We start from the raw sequence: 12,325 nt of genomic DNA on the forward strand, positions 1-12,325 counted from the left end.
GGCAATGCCACATATCTACAACCATCTGATCTTTGTCAAACCTGACAAAAACAAGCACTGGGGAAAGGATTCCCTGTTTAATAAATGATGTTGGGATAACTGGCTAACCATTTGCAGAAAACAGAAACTGGACCTCTTCCTGATACTTTACACTAAAATAAACTCCAGATGGATTAAGACTTAAACATAAGACCTAACACCATAAAAACCCTAGAAGGAAACCTAAGTAATACCATTCAGGACATAGGCATAGGCAAGGACTTCATGACTAAAACACCAAAAGCATTGGAAACAAAAGCCAAAATAGACAAATGGGACCTAATTAAACTCCAGAGCTTCTGTAAAGCAAAAGAAACAATCATTAGAGTGAACTGGCAACCAACAGAGTGGGAAAAAATATTTGCAGTCTACCCATCTGACAAAGGGCTAATATCCAGAATCTACAAAGAACTAAAACAGATTTACAAGAAGAAAAGAAACCCATTCAAAAGTGGGCAAAGGATATGAACAGACACTTCTCAAAAGACATATATGAGGCCAACATACATATGAAGAAATGTTCATCATCACTGGTCATTAGAGATATGCAAATGAAAACCACATTGAGATACTACCTCATGCTGGTTAGAATGGTGATCATTAAAAAATCTGGAGACAGATGCTGGAGAAGATGTGAAGAAATGAGAACACTTTTACACTGTTGGTGGGAGTGTAAATTAGTTCAGCCACTGTGGAAGACAGTGTAGTGCTTCCTCAAGGACCTAGAAATAGAAATTCCATTTGACCCAGCAATCCCATTACTGGGTATATATCCAAAGGATTATAAATCATTCTGTTATAAAGACATATGTACACATATGTTCATTGCAGCACTGTTTACAATAGCAAAGACCTAGAAACAACCCAAATGCCCATTGATGACAGAATGTGACAGGAAAATGTTACACATATATAGCATGGAATACTATGCAGCCATAAAAAACAATAAGTTCGTGTCCTTTGTTGGGACATGGATGAAGCTGGGAACCATCATTCTCAGCAAACTGACACAAGAACAGAAAATCAAACACCACAAGTTCTCACTCATAGGTGTGTGATGAACAATGAGAACACATGGACACATGGAGGGAAGCATCACACACTGTTATCTGTTGGGTGAAGTAGGGGAGGGACAGCAGGGGGTGGGGAGACTGGGGAGGAATAACATGGGGAGAAATGCCAGATACAAGTGATGGGGGCATGGAGGCTGCAAACCACATTGCCATGTATGTACCTATGCTACAATCCTGTATGATCTGCCCATGTACCCTAGAACCTAAACTACAATAAAAAAAAGGAAGATATGATAACATTCATTTTTAGTATTTGCTGTAGAATCATCCTAAATTGGAATGTGGGTGGAGTTCTGGCATTTTTGTATTTATATGTTTCAAGGAAATAAAGGCACAGAGAAGCACTTGTTCATTGCCTATATAAAGACTAACTGTACCTGACAGCTTAAAAATACTGTATGACACTGCATTTCTTGTCTGACAGTAGCATCTGTTTCCTTCATTCACAAACTAACAAAAACCATTAAAGATCAATGCTGAAAACGTGAAAAAAAAGGAAATAAACAAATGGCCAAGAAGCATATGGAAAAATGCTCAGCATCACTAATTATCAGGGAAATGCAAGTCAAACCACAAAGTGATACCACCTCACTCCTGGAAGAATGGCTATAATCAAGGAATCAAAAAATAATATATGTTGGCATGGATCCAGTAAAAGGAAACACTTTAATGCTGTTGATGGGAATGTAAACTAGTACAACCACTATTAAAACTGTGTGGAAATTCCTTAAAGAACTAAAAGTAGATCTACTGTTTGATCCAGCAATCCCATTATTAGGTATCTACCCAGACAAAAAGAAGTCATTATACAAAAAGATACTTGCATACACATGTTTATAGCAGCAGAATTTGCAAATGCAAAAATATGGAACCAGCTCAAATGCCCATCAATGTACGAGTGGATAAAGAAAATATGATGTATACATTATATATATTTGGAATATGTGGAATACTACTGAGCTATAAAAAGGAACAAAATAATGGCATTCACAATAACCTGTATGGAATTGGAGACTATTATTCTAAGTGAAGTAACTCAGGAATGAAAACCCAATCATTGCATGTTCTCATATGTGGGACCTAAGCTATGAGGATGCAAAGGCATAAGAATGATACGTTGAACTTTTGGGACTTGGGGAAAAGGGTTAAAGGGCAGTGAGAGATAAAAGACTACACATTGGGTACAGTGTACACTATTAACGTGGTGGGTGCACCAAAATCTCAGAAATCACCACTAAAGAACTTATTCATGTAACCAAACACCACCTGTTTCCCCAAAACCTATTGAAATTTTAAAAAGTTTACATTAAAAAAAAATCCTGAGAAAAAACTCACAAAACAAAAATCGTAATTTTACTAAAATAATAAAAAATGAATAAGAGAACACTTACAATTTAATAATATAAAAACAACCCAATGTTTTAAATGGACAAATGATTTGAACAGGCCCTTTATTAAATAAGATATACAGATGGTAAACTATGACACAAAAGGTGCTAAATATCATGAATTTTTAAGAAAATACAAATCAAAATCTCAATGAGATATAACTATATACCCACCAGAATGAGTAAAATTTAAAAGTTTGATTATATCAAATGTTATCAGTTATGTAGAGCAGCTAGAACTCTCATTCCCTCCTAGTGGAAATGTAAAATGTATAACTGCTTTGGAAACTATTTGGACAGTGAAAAGAAATTTTTAAAATTCTATGCCTGCCATATGACCTGGCCATCCCACTCCTTGGCATTTACTCAGGCACATGTTCACATAAAGTCTTGGTCAAAAATATTCACAGCAGTTTTAAGTGTAAGAGCAAAAAACTGGAAACACATCTCATACCAATTAATAGATTGAAAAGTAAATCCAGTGGAGTACTACTCATCAATAAAAAGAAATGAATGATTATTACTCAGGGCAACAAAGGTGAATCTCAATTATGCTTAATAGAAAAATCCAGAAAAAATGAAAAATACATTTATACAGTTCTACTTATTTAAAATTCTAGAAAATGAAAACTGATAGTAACAAAATAAATCAGATGCTGGAGAGGATGTGGAGAAATAGAAACACTTTTACACTGTTGGTGGGAGTGTAAACTAGTTCAACCATTGTGGAAGACAGTGTGGCGATTCCTCAAGGCCTTAGAAATAGAAATTCCAATTGACCCAGCAATCCCATTACTTGGTATATATCCAAAGGACTATAAATCGGTCTACTATAAGGACACATGCACACAAATGTTCATTGCAGCACTGTTTACATTAGCAAAGACCTGGAACCAACCCAAATGCCCATCGATGATAGACTGGATTGGGAAAATGTGGCACATATACACCATGGAATATTATGCAGCAATCAGAAATGATGAGTTCGTGTCATTTGTAGGGACATGGATGAATCTGGAGAACATCATTCTCAGCAAACTGACACAAGAACAGAAAATGGAATACCACATATTCTCACTCATAGGTGGGTGATGAAAAATGAGAACACATGGACACAGGGAAGGGAGTACCAAACACTGGGGTCTATTGGGGGGAAGAGGGGAGAGACAGCGGGGCGGGGGAGCTGGGGAGGGATAGCTTGGGGCGAAATGCCAAATGTGGGTGAAGGGGAGGAAGGCAGCAAAACACACTGCCATGTGTGTACCTATGCAAATGTCTTGCATGTTCTGCACATGTACCCCAAAACCTAAAATGCAATAAAAAAAAGAAAGTTTACGAAACATATTTTTGGAAGTAAAAAAAAAAAAAGAAAGAGAAATAGAGCTAGAGTATGTATCTTGACAGACCAAAAAAAATTTAATAATAATAGTAAAGCTTAGTAACTTTGCATATGAGATAAAGGGCTGATATTCAGCTGAAGCATACCCGTAAGATGTTTCAAATGTTTATAGCTGGAATCTCCTCTGATTGGTCAGTGCTGGTCAGGTATCTGTATTATATCACGTGTCAAATATTTCCAATATGACCCCTATATAAACATAAATGAAAGAACACAAACAAGTGTCTTCTGACAATTAGTAATGAGTCATGCTATAAAGTGATCTGAATCCCATTATGGATTTTTTTTTATCAGTGCTTTTCAAAGTGTGCACTTGTGACCCAAGGGAGTTACAGAGACATCATTGAAACGTGAGAAAGTTGAACCTCCCGTCTCAAACACCCAACCCCCTCTCAGAGCAGCTGGGTCACCAGCTGATCTCATTCTCCTGAGTCAGTCAACTCTCCCAGAGAACTGAATACAGAGCTGTTTCTTTGTTATTCCTTTCCTTATTATATTAGGAGGTACTCTGAGCCATGTGTGTGTGCACGTTCATGCATGTGTTAAGTGTGTGTGTGTGTGTATAAGAGTTGCTTGATTCCACAAGGATGGTTACAAGCTGGTAGAACTCTTTTAAACATTAATTTACAAATGCAAAAAATTATTTATAAATGCAAAAAATTATTAACTAACTGTAAATTTGCTGCTTTTATATTACTAATAAAGACTGTCTATACCCCCCCAAAAAATAAAAAAAAATAAATCAGTGGTTTCCTGGTGATGGGGCAGGTTTTATTTATAAAGGGGAAGAAGAAAACTTTTGGGAGAGATGGATATATTCATTATTTCGATTGTAGTGATGGTGTCACCGATGAAAACATATTTTAAAACTCAGCAGATTGTATATTATAAAAGCATATAGTTTATTGTACTATAAACGCACAAAAAGTACAGAACAATAAAATTAAAGTACTACAAGTTTCTTTGAATTAAAAAAGTACGAGATTTTAATGGTTTTTATACATTTTCCGAGTTGCACTCGAAAGATGACTTAAGAATTTAAACTTACATCAGCATTATATAAGAAAATCTGTTTCAACATGTTTTTGCCAACAATAGGTACTGCAATTTGTAAAAGTTGGCTCAATTAACAGACAAAAATTAGTATTTTAGGTTATTTTAATTTTAAATTCTTTACAGTGAAGTTGAGCAAGTTTAATGTTTATTTTTCATTTTCATTTTTATTTTGTTGATTGTATCCTTTGCCCATTTTCTTTAAAATGTTTTTAAAATAAGTTCATCTTTTATTTTAGATTCAGGGGATAGATGTGCAAGTTCATTAGATAGGTATATTGTGTGATGCTGAGATTTGGAGTATAGATCCCATCATCTAGGTAGTGAGCATAGTATCCAATAGGTAGTTTTTCAAATCACCCCCTCCTTCTTTTTTCCAACTAGTAGTCTTCAGTGTCTATTGCTGCCATCCTTATTTCCATGTGTACTCAGTGTTTAACTCCCACTTATAAGTGAGAACATGCAGTTTTTGGTTTTCTGTTTCTGTGTTAATTTTCTTAGGGTTATGGCCTCCAGCTGCATCCATGTTGCTGAAAGGATAAGATTTCATTATTTTTTTTTATGGCTGTGTAGTATCCATAGTGTATATGTACCACATTTTCTTTGTCCAATCCTCTGCTGATGGACACCTAAGTTGATTCCATGTCTTCACTGTTGTGAATAGTGCTGTGATGAACATATATGTACATAAGCCTTTTGGTTAGAAGGATTTATTTTCCTTGGGTATACACCTAGTAATGGGATTGCTGGGTCGCATGGGAGTTCTGTTTTAAGTGTTTTTTGGAGAAATCTTGAAACTGCTTTCCACAGTGGCTGGATTAATTTACATTCCCATCAACAGTGTATAAGCATACACTTTTCTCTGGAGCTTCAACAGCATCTGTTGTTTTTTGACTTTTGAATAATAGCCATTCTGACTGGTGTGAGATAGTACACCTCATTGTGGTTTGGATTTGCATTTCTCCGATGATTACTGATGATAAGCATTTTTTTCATATGTGTGTTGGCTGCATGTATGTCTTCATTTGAGAAACGTCTGTTCATTATGTCCTTTGGCCATTTTTAATGGGGTTGTTTTTTGCTTGTTAAGTTCTTTACAGATTCTGGATATTAGACTTTTGTCAGATGCAGTTTGCAAATATTTTCTCCTATTTGGTAGATTGTTTATGCTACTGATAATTTCTTATGCTGTGCAGAAGCTCTTTAGTTTAATTAGGTACCACTTGTCAATTTTTGTTTCTGTTGCAATTGCTTTTGGGGACTTGGCCAAAAATTATTTGTCAAGGCAATGTTGATAAGAGTATTTCCTAGGTTTTATCCTAGGATGTTTATAGTTTGAAGTCTTAACATTTGAGTCTTTAATCCATCTTGAGTTGTTTGCATATGAAGAAAGTTAAGTGTCCAGTTTCAGTTTTCTTCATATGGCTAGCCAGTTATCCCAGCACCATTGATTGAATGGAGAGTTCTTTCCTCACTGCTTGCTTTTGTTGCTCTGCCCATTTTCTAACTGTTGTATTTTTCTTTTGTTTACAGATTTGCAAGAGCTTTGTAAATTAAGCATATTAAATTTTGCATGTGGTATAGTTTGCAAATATTTTTCAAGCTTGTCTTTTCATTTTGAAGAAAATATAATCTAGAATAAGTGCATTTCTTTGGGTAAAATATGGAAATAATTTTTTATATACAACATTTTGAGGGAAAATGGAATAAATAGCATCACGAATTCCAAGTTTTAGACACATGGGGATTCATTTTATCTTTTGTTCTTTTTTATTTAAAAAATTTCAAATGAAAATGAAGAGAAATATATATTAAATATCTAATAATTTGGACATATATAATTTATTCATGCATTCTTCTACTGATGGACATTCAGGTTGTTTTCAGTTTGGAGCTTTTTACAAATATCACTGTAGTAATTATCTAAATAGTTAAAAAAATTCTTCATATCTTAATAAGTTTAAAAATGCTTCTCCCACTCTTCTCTCCTGTGTTCCTAAGTACTTTTCTATTATTATCAGAATACGAAGCCTGGCAGAGTGGCTAATCCCAGCACTTTGGGAGGCCAAGGTGGGCAGATCACTTGAGGTCAGAAGTTAGACACCAGCCTCACCAACAGGGAGAAACAGCATCTCTACCAAAAATACAAAAAGTAGCCGGAATGGTAGCACACATCTGTAATCCCAGCCACTCGGGTGGCTGAGGAAGAAGAATTGCTTGAATCAGGGAGGTGGAGGTTGTAGTAAGCTGAGGTTGCACCACTGCACTCCAATCTGGGCAAAAGAGTGAGACACACACAAGTTACTTATTTCCACAAAATGAATCACTCTATTGATATATTTGGACAGAGTGCCCTGTAAAAGGCATTGCTTGAAGGCAATTTTGCTTATCAAGGGAAGTATATAAAAATGTATTTCAACGTTCCTTAGCATATTAAAGGTCCTGACAAGTATCACACTAAATACTAGGTGCCATGATATGCCAAAAAGAAATAATCCAACAGTTAAATAAAGTTTAAGGGGCCACCACAACCTCCTTTTATTGAGTCAGAAAACTCATTAGTGTAGTAAAATCTCTGAGAATTCCTACACTAAAGTCAACTTTCTAATTTTGCTTATAGTTTTCTAAATTTATTCACCAGATAATTATTTCCCTTTAACATCTGTTGTTTTTTTTTTTATCATACTTTAAGTTCTGAGGTACATGTGCAGAATGTGCAGGTTTGCTACCTAGGTATACACATGCCATGGTGGTTTGCTGCATCCATCATCCTATCATCTACATTAGGTATTTCTCCTAATGCTATCCCTCTCCTATTCCCCCACCCCCTGCTATTCCTCCCCTGGCCCCAAATCCTGTGACAGGCCCCAGTGTGCGATGTTCTCCTCTCTGTGTCCATGTGTTCAACACCCACTTATGAGTGAGAACATGTGGTGGTTGCTGAGAATGATGGTTTCCAGCTTTATCCATGTCTCTGAAAAAGACATGAACTCATCCTTTTTTATGGCTGCATAGTATTCCATGGTGTATATGTGCCACATTTTCTTTATCCAGTCTATCATTGATGGGCATTTGGGTTGGTTCCAAGTCTTTGCTATTGTGAACAGTGCCACAATAAACATACGTGTGCATGTGTCTTTATAATAGAATAATTTAGAATCTTTTGGGTATATACCCAGTAATGTGATTGCTGGGTCAAATGGTATTTTTAGTTCTAGATCCTTGAGGAATTGCCACACTCTCTTCCACAATGGCTGAACAAATTTACAGTCCCACCAAGAGTTTAAAAGCATTCCTATTTCTCCTCACCCTCTCCAGCATCTATTAACATGCCAAAGTAGTAGTGTTTCCCTTAGGAAAATACTAAAATAAAATGGACATATTAGCAACACAGATAACCCAAATCTAGATACTACTATCATACAAGTTGTCTTATTAAACATCAAGCATTTTGTCAGGGCTATGGATAAGGAAACAGTTTTAATCCTCTCCTCTTTTGATTTTTGATAATACATAAAGACACATCGTAAATAACTCAAGTCAGACTTTGACATGTAGTGCCATTGTGGAAATAGCATACTTTGAGGTCAGATTGATGTGAGTTACAACCCTAGTTTGGCAGCTTCCTACCTATGCATCCTTGGATAAGTGATTTAATGTCTCTACACATCAGTTTTCTCATAAGTAAAATGGGAATAGTAACATTAATCTTACAGTTGATATGAGGATTAAATAAGATCATGTATATCAAGTACATACCAAAGTGGCTGGCATATACAAGGTTTTATACAATATCTACACTTGTACACAGCAGAATTTCTGTAAGGAAAAGAAATGAAGATCTGAGAACCCATGAACAAAGTGATAAGGTTCTGAATAATTGCTAGCTTTTTTCATGAGAATAGGATTAGAAGCGTAATCAGATCAGAGCTACAAGCTCCATGGTATTTCTATTACTAAAATTATTTTAATACTTAATTACACTGGGTTTATATCTGTGAGTGTTGCAAAAAGAAGGTCGTTGAGCTTTTCACCAGGCCGAAGAGAATCCCATTTGTAAAGTTGTCTGCCACTGCTTAACAAGTTCATAGTATTTTAGGAGGGTTAGAGTGTAGGAAGGGTGCTTTTTTGCCCTTAGTGGGTAAGAGTAAGTTATTAACTGACATAATGGAGTCCGTGAAATAAACCTATTTATAATCTGTACCATTTCACAGACCTGGAATGCACCAGGAGGAAGCTTATAATTCACAGTATGTAAGTAAATAACCTTAATGGAATGTTTGGGTGTCTCGGGATCCCTGAATTCTTTTAGCACAAGTGACATAAGTGTGAGTTTGCAGGGAATAAGGTCATTTTTTTAAGTACACTGGCCGGGGAAATTATGCATAGAAATTCTGCTTATGCATGCATCACAAGAGTGAAGAATTTAAAATCTTTCTCACTCAGGATGAGAACTTTTTCTTTTTTAGTTATTTTTCCAAGGCTGCTCATTAGCAGTCCAGGTGCCACTGTATATATCTCCCTCAGAATACTGACCTTTCTGAGAAATGCAGGAAATCTGAAAACTGCTATGTTTCCGTTTCCACAGCAAGAGATGATGAGCCTTCTGGATAATCTGCAAGATTGGAACATGAAGATGATCAAATGCCCCCGTCCCTTATATGGATGGATATTCATTCATTGGTAGTTTTCCTTCTTGTCCAATCTCTGCAGACAACAGATATCTGCAAACCTCTAAGACTGATGTGTAACACAGAAGCATTTGTAACCAGAACAGACATTCACATTCTAAGAATAGTCAGCCTGCTATATTATGAACTAAGATTATTTATCAGCATTATGCGATCTATAATACTGGCTGGTATTTGACTCAAACAGCTATGATGATAGAGCAACATAATCTGACTTTAATGGAACGTTTTGCATCTTGCTACAAAATCACCCTGTTTTGCTGTTATTCCACTGGACATAATTGAGATAGCTATTAGAGTACATTAGGTGATGGTGTATTTCTAAAAAAGGAATTCGGTGTCTAGAAAATAAGAGGCTTTGGGATTAGCAAGCGACATTTATGGTACAAATGTTTTTGTTTCTGACCTCCAGTTTTTTGGGAGAGAACACTCTGAATCAGCTTGCTTAATGTACAGGTAATCACTTTTCTCATACTCACAGCATAGTAATATACTTGGCATTTTGAGATTTTAAAAAAGTTGACAGTGGCCATCCTCTACAATTTTTGCACAATGTAGTGTCTTTTATGTGCCTTTCAGTGTTCTTTCATAAGTGTGAAATTTAGATTCCCAAAGACAGAGGCCAGCCAGTCATGGTGATTTATCCTTGCCACAGAAGGCTGGCAAGCTCTCATGCCACTGAGTTAAACAGGCAGATTCTAGACACCAAGTTTATTTTTTCCAGAAAAAGTGAAAAATTAAAAGTGGCTCTGAGAATGTCTGTCTTTGGAAACATGACCCCATGGTAGGCACAACATTCTGTCTTGTCTGGAATCCTAGCCTTAGGGTATTCTTCCCCTTAAGTCTGGGCAGAAAGCAAATGTATTGGCCCATGTCTTCAGTGAAAGATATACAGAAGATAACTTATGTTTGTCAAATGAAGAGAAAAAGAGGTTGCAAGTGCTTAAGGATATATCTAATCTTGCCTACCCAACATTTCTACAAAGAAGACAACTGAAAAATCCTGGAAATGATTCTGAAAATGCAATGAATTTCCTTGCCTTACTGTTCCAAAGAAGTGATGTTAGTTCTTTCAATCAATGTTCATTCCTTGATTATGGTTGGCTATTTCAGAATTTTTAGGTGTGGTTTGGTGATGAACCTTTACAAAAGTTGGCTGTTGGGATTATGCTTTTAGGATGCTTTTACCTTTTTTTTTTTTTTACTGCAACTTACACTCTTATTTGGCATAGAAAATTTTTCCTCCAAGCAATTATTTGAATTAAAATCATGCTATTGTAGACACTGAGGCTTGAGCTGAAAACCCAATTATCAACTTTGTGGTTTCACTCCCAGGGTGAGCTTAAGCTAAGTCTGCAAAGGTAGCTCATTGGGTGAGGACTAAATTGAAAAAGGAAGATATCTCAAAAAATCAGGCTCTGGGTAATAAAAGACAAACACAGAATTTAGGAAATCAATTCACCTTCACCTCCTACAATCTGTACACATACTGCTTCCCCCAACTCCACCTACTCTTGCTGCCTATGTAGTAGTGATTTAACTTATTCAATATATGTCTACTTGAACCAAGAATGACGTTATTTTAGTCTTAGTGCATGCTGGTTGAGCTCTAGCTCTCTTTCTGTCTCTTCCTAGATCTTTACTTTAAAATTCTAGGTTCTCACGTAATTCCTCAAAACTATGTGAAGTGACTGTTGCAGTATATATACACTTCTTTCTAGCCATTGGTTCTCAGAAATTGGGAAGAGCAGAGAAAATGACACAATGGAGTCTGGGAAAACCTAGGTTGAGTCACCACTGCTTTATGACTTTATATAGGTCTCATTACCTTCCCAGCTTCAGCTTTGTCATCTATAAAAAAGAGGAAATACTCTTTCATTCATAGTATTTTTGGGATACTCTACCCCAAAGTATGAGCATTGTCTAATGTTATATTCTTGACCCTCTGGCTTTCTCTTCCCGATTTATTTCCTTGTCCATGTGGATGCATGTAAACACTGCATAGGTGATTCCTAGTTTTACATTTTATCTTTTTTCCCTAGTTTTATTCTCTCCTTGCTGATTCCTCTTTACCTCCATGGATTTAACTGCCATCCCTATACAAATTACACCCAGATCTCTCTAGTCAGTGGGACTATTTCCAGATACTTAAAATGTCTCTTGGCTTTGATCACTCCTCTCCATTTGTAGTGTTACTGCCACTCATGAAGCCATTGCAACACATGATCAGTTTTTTGCTGTTCTTTCCAGCTCTTTCCTCTTCAAATTCCAATCTATTCTGCATAGTAGCACCCAAGTAATCTTTCTAAAATTAATCTTTCCTTATATCAATACATCACTCAAGGTCATAAACTTAATAGCTATTTGCTATTGCACCAAGTCTACAAAACCGTCTATCATCTGGCCATATCTTACCTCTCTAAGACTGTAGCCCACAACCCACACTGTCCTCCCTATGCTTCAGAATGGATAGTCTTCTCAGTGTCCTTACCACATTCATGTTGTAACTGTTACCTGGAATGCTAATTCATTCTTCCTAGCACGTATCCTGATGTTTCCCTTCCTAATAACATCTAGCTTAAGTCCTGCCTCATCCTCAAAACTCTCACCAGAACAGTCTATGCACTTTCCCCCTTTACTGATATACTTAGGTTTAAGCATCACTAACAATCACACAATTAC

General features: G+C 36.2%; 1 protein-coding gene across 4 annotated transcripts in view; it reads right to left on the reverse strand.

Annotated features, from left to right (window-relative positions):
• Nucleotides 1–12,325, reverse strand: part of ZDHHC15 (zDHHC palmitoyltransferase 15) — a 159,054-nt gene that overhangs the window by 18,781 nt on the left and 127,948 nt on the right. For 2 of the 4 annotated variants that reach the window (XM_002763019.6, XM_008989515.5), the window contains exon 11: nucleotides 9,489–9,567. In XM_002763019.6, the coding sequence (XP_002763065.1) occupies nucleotides 9,521–9,567 (47 nt within the window). In that variant the 3' untranslated portion in view covers nucleotides 9,489–9,520. Of the gene's footprint in view, nucleotides 1–4,004; nucleotides 4,089–5,444; nucleotides 7,226–9,488; nucleotides 9,568–12,325 lie in introns of those variants that run through there. The other 2 variants (XM_035287577.3, XM_008989514.5) reach the window with 2 other exon arrangements.

This window comes from Callithrix jacchus, chromosome X, assembly GCF_049354715.1.
Source record: "Callithrix jacchus isolate 240 chromosome X, calJac240_pri, whole genome shotgun sequence".
NCBI classification, from domain to species: Eukaryota; Metazoa; Chordata; class Mammalia; order Primates; family Cebidae; genus Callithrix; species Callithrix jacchus.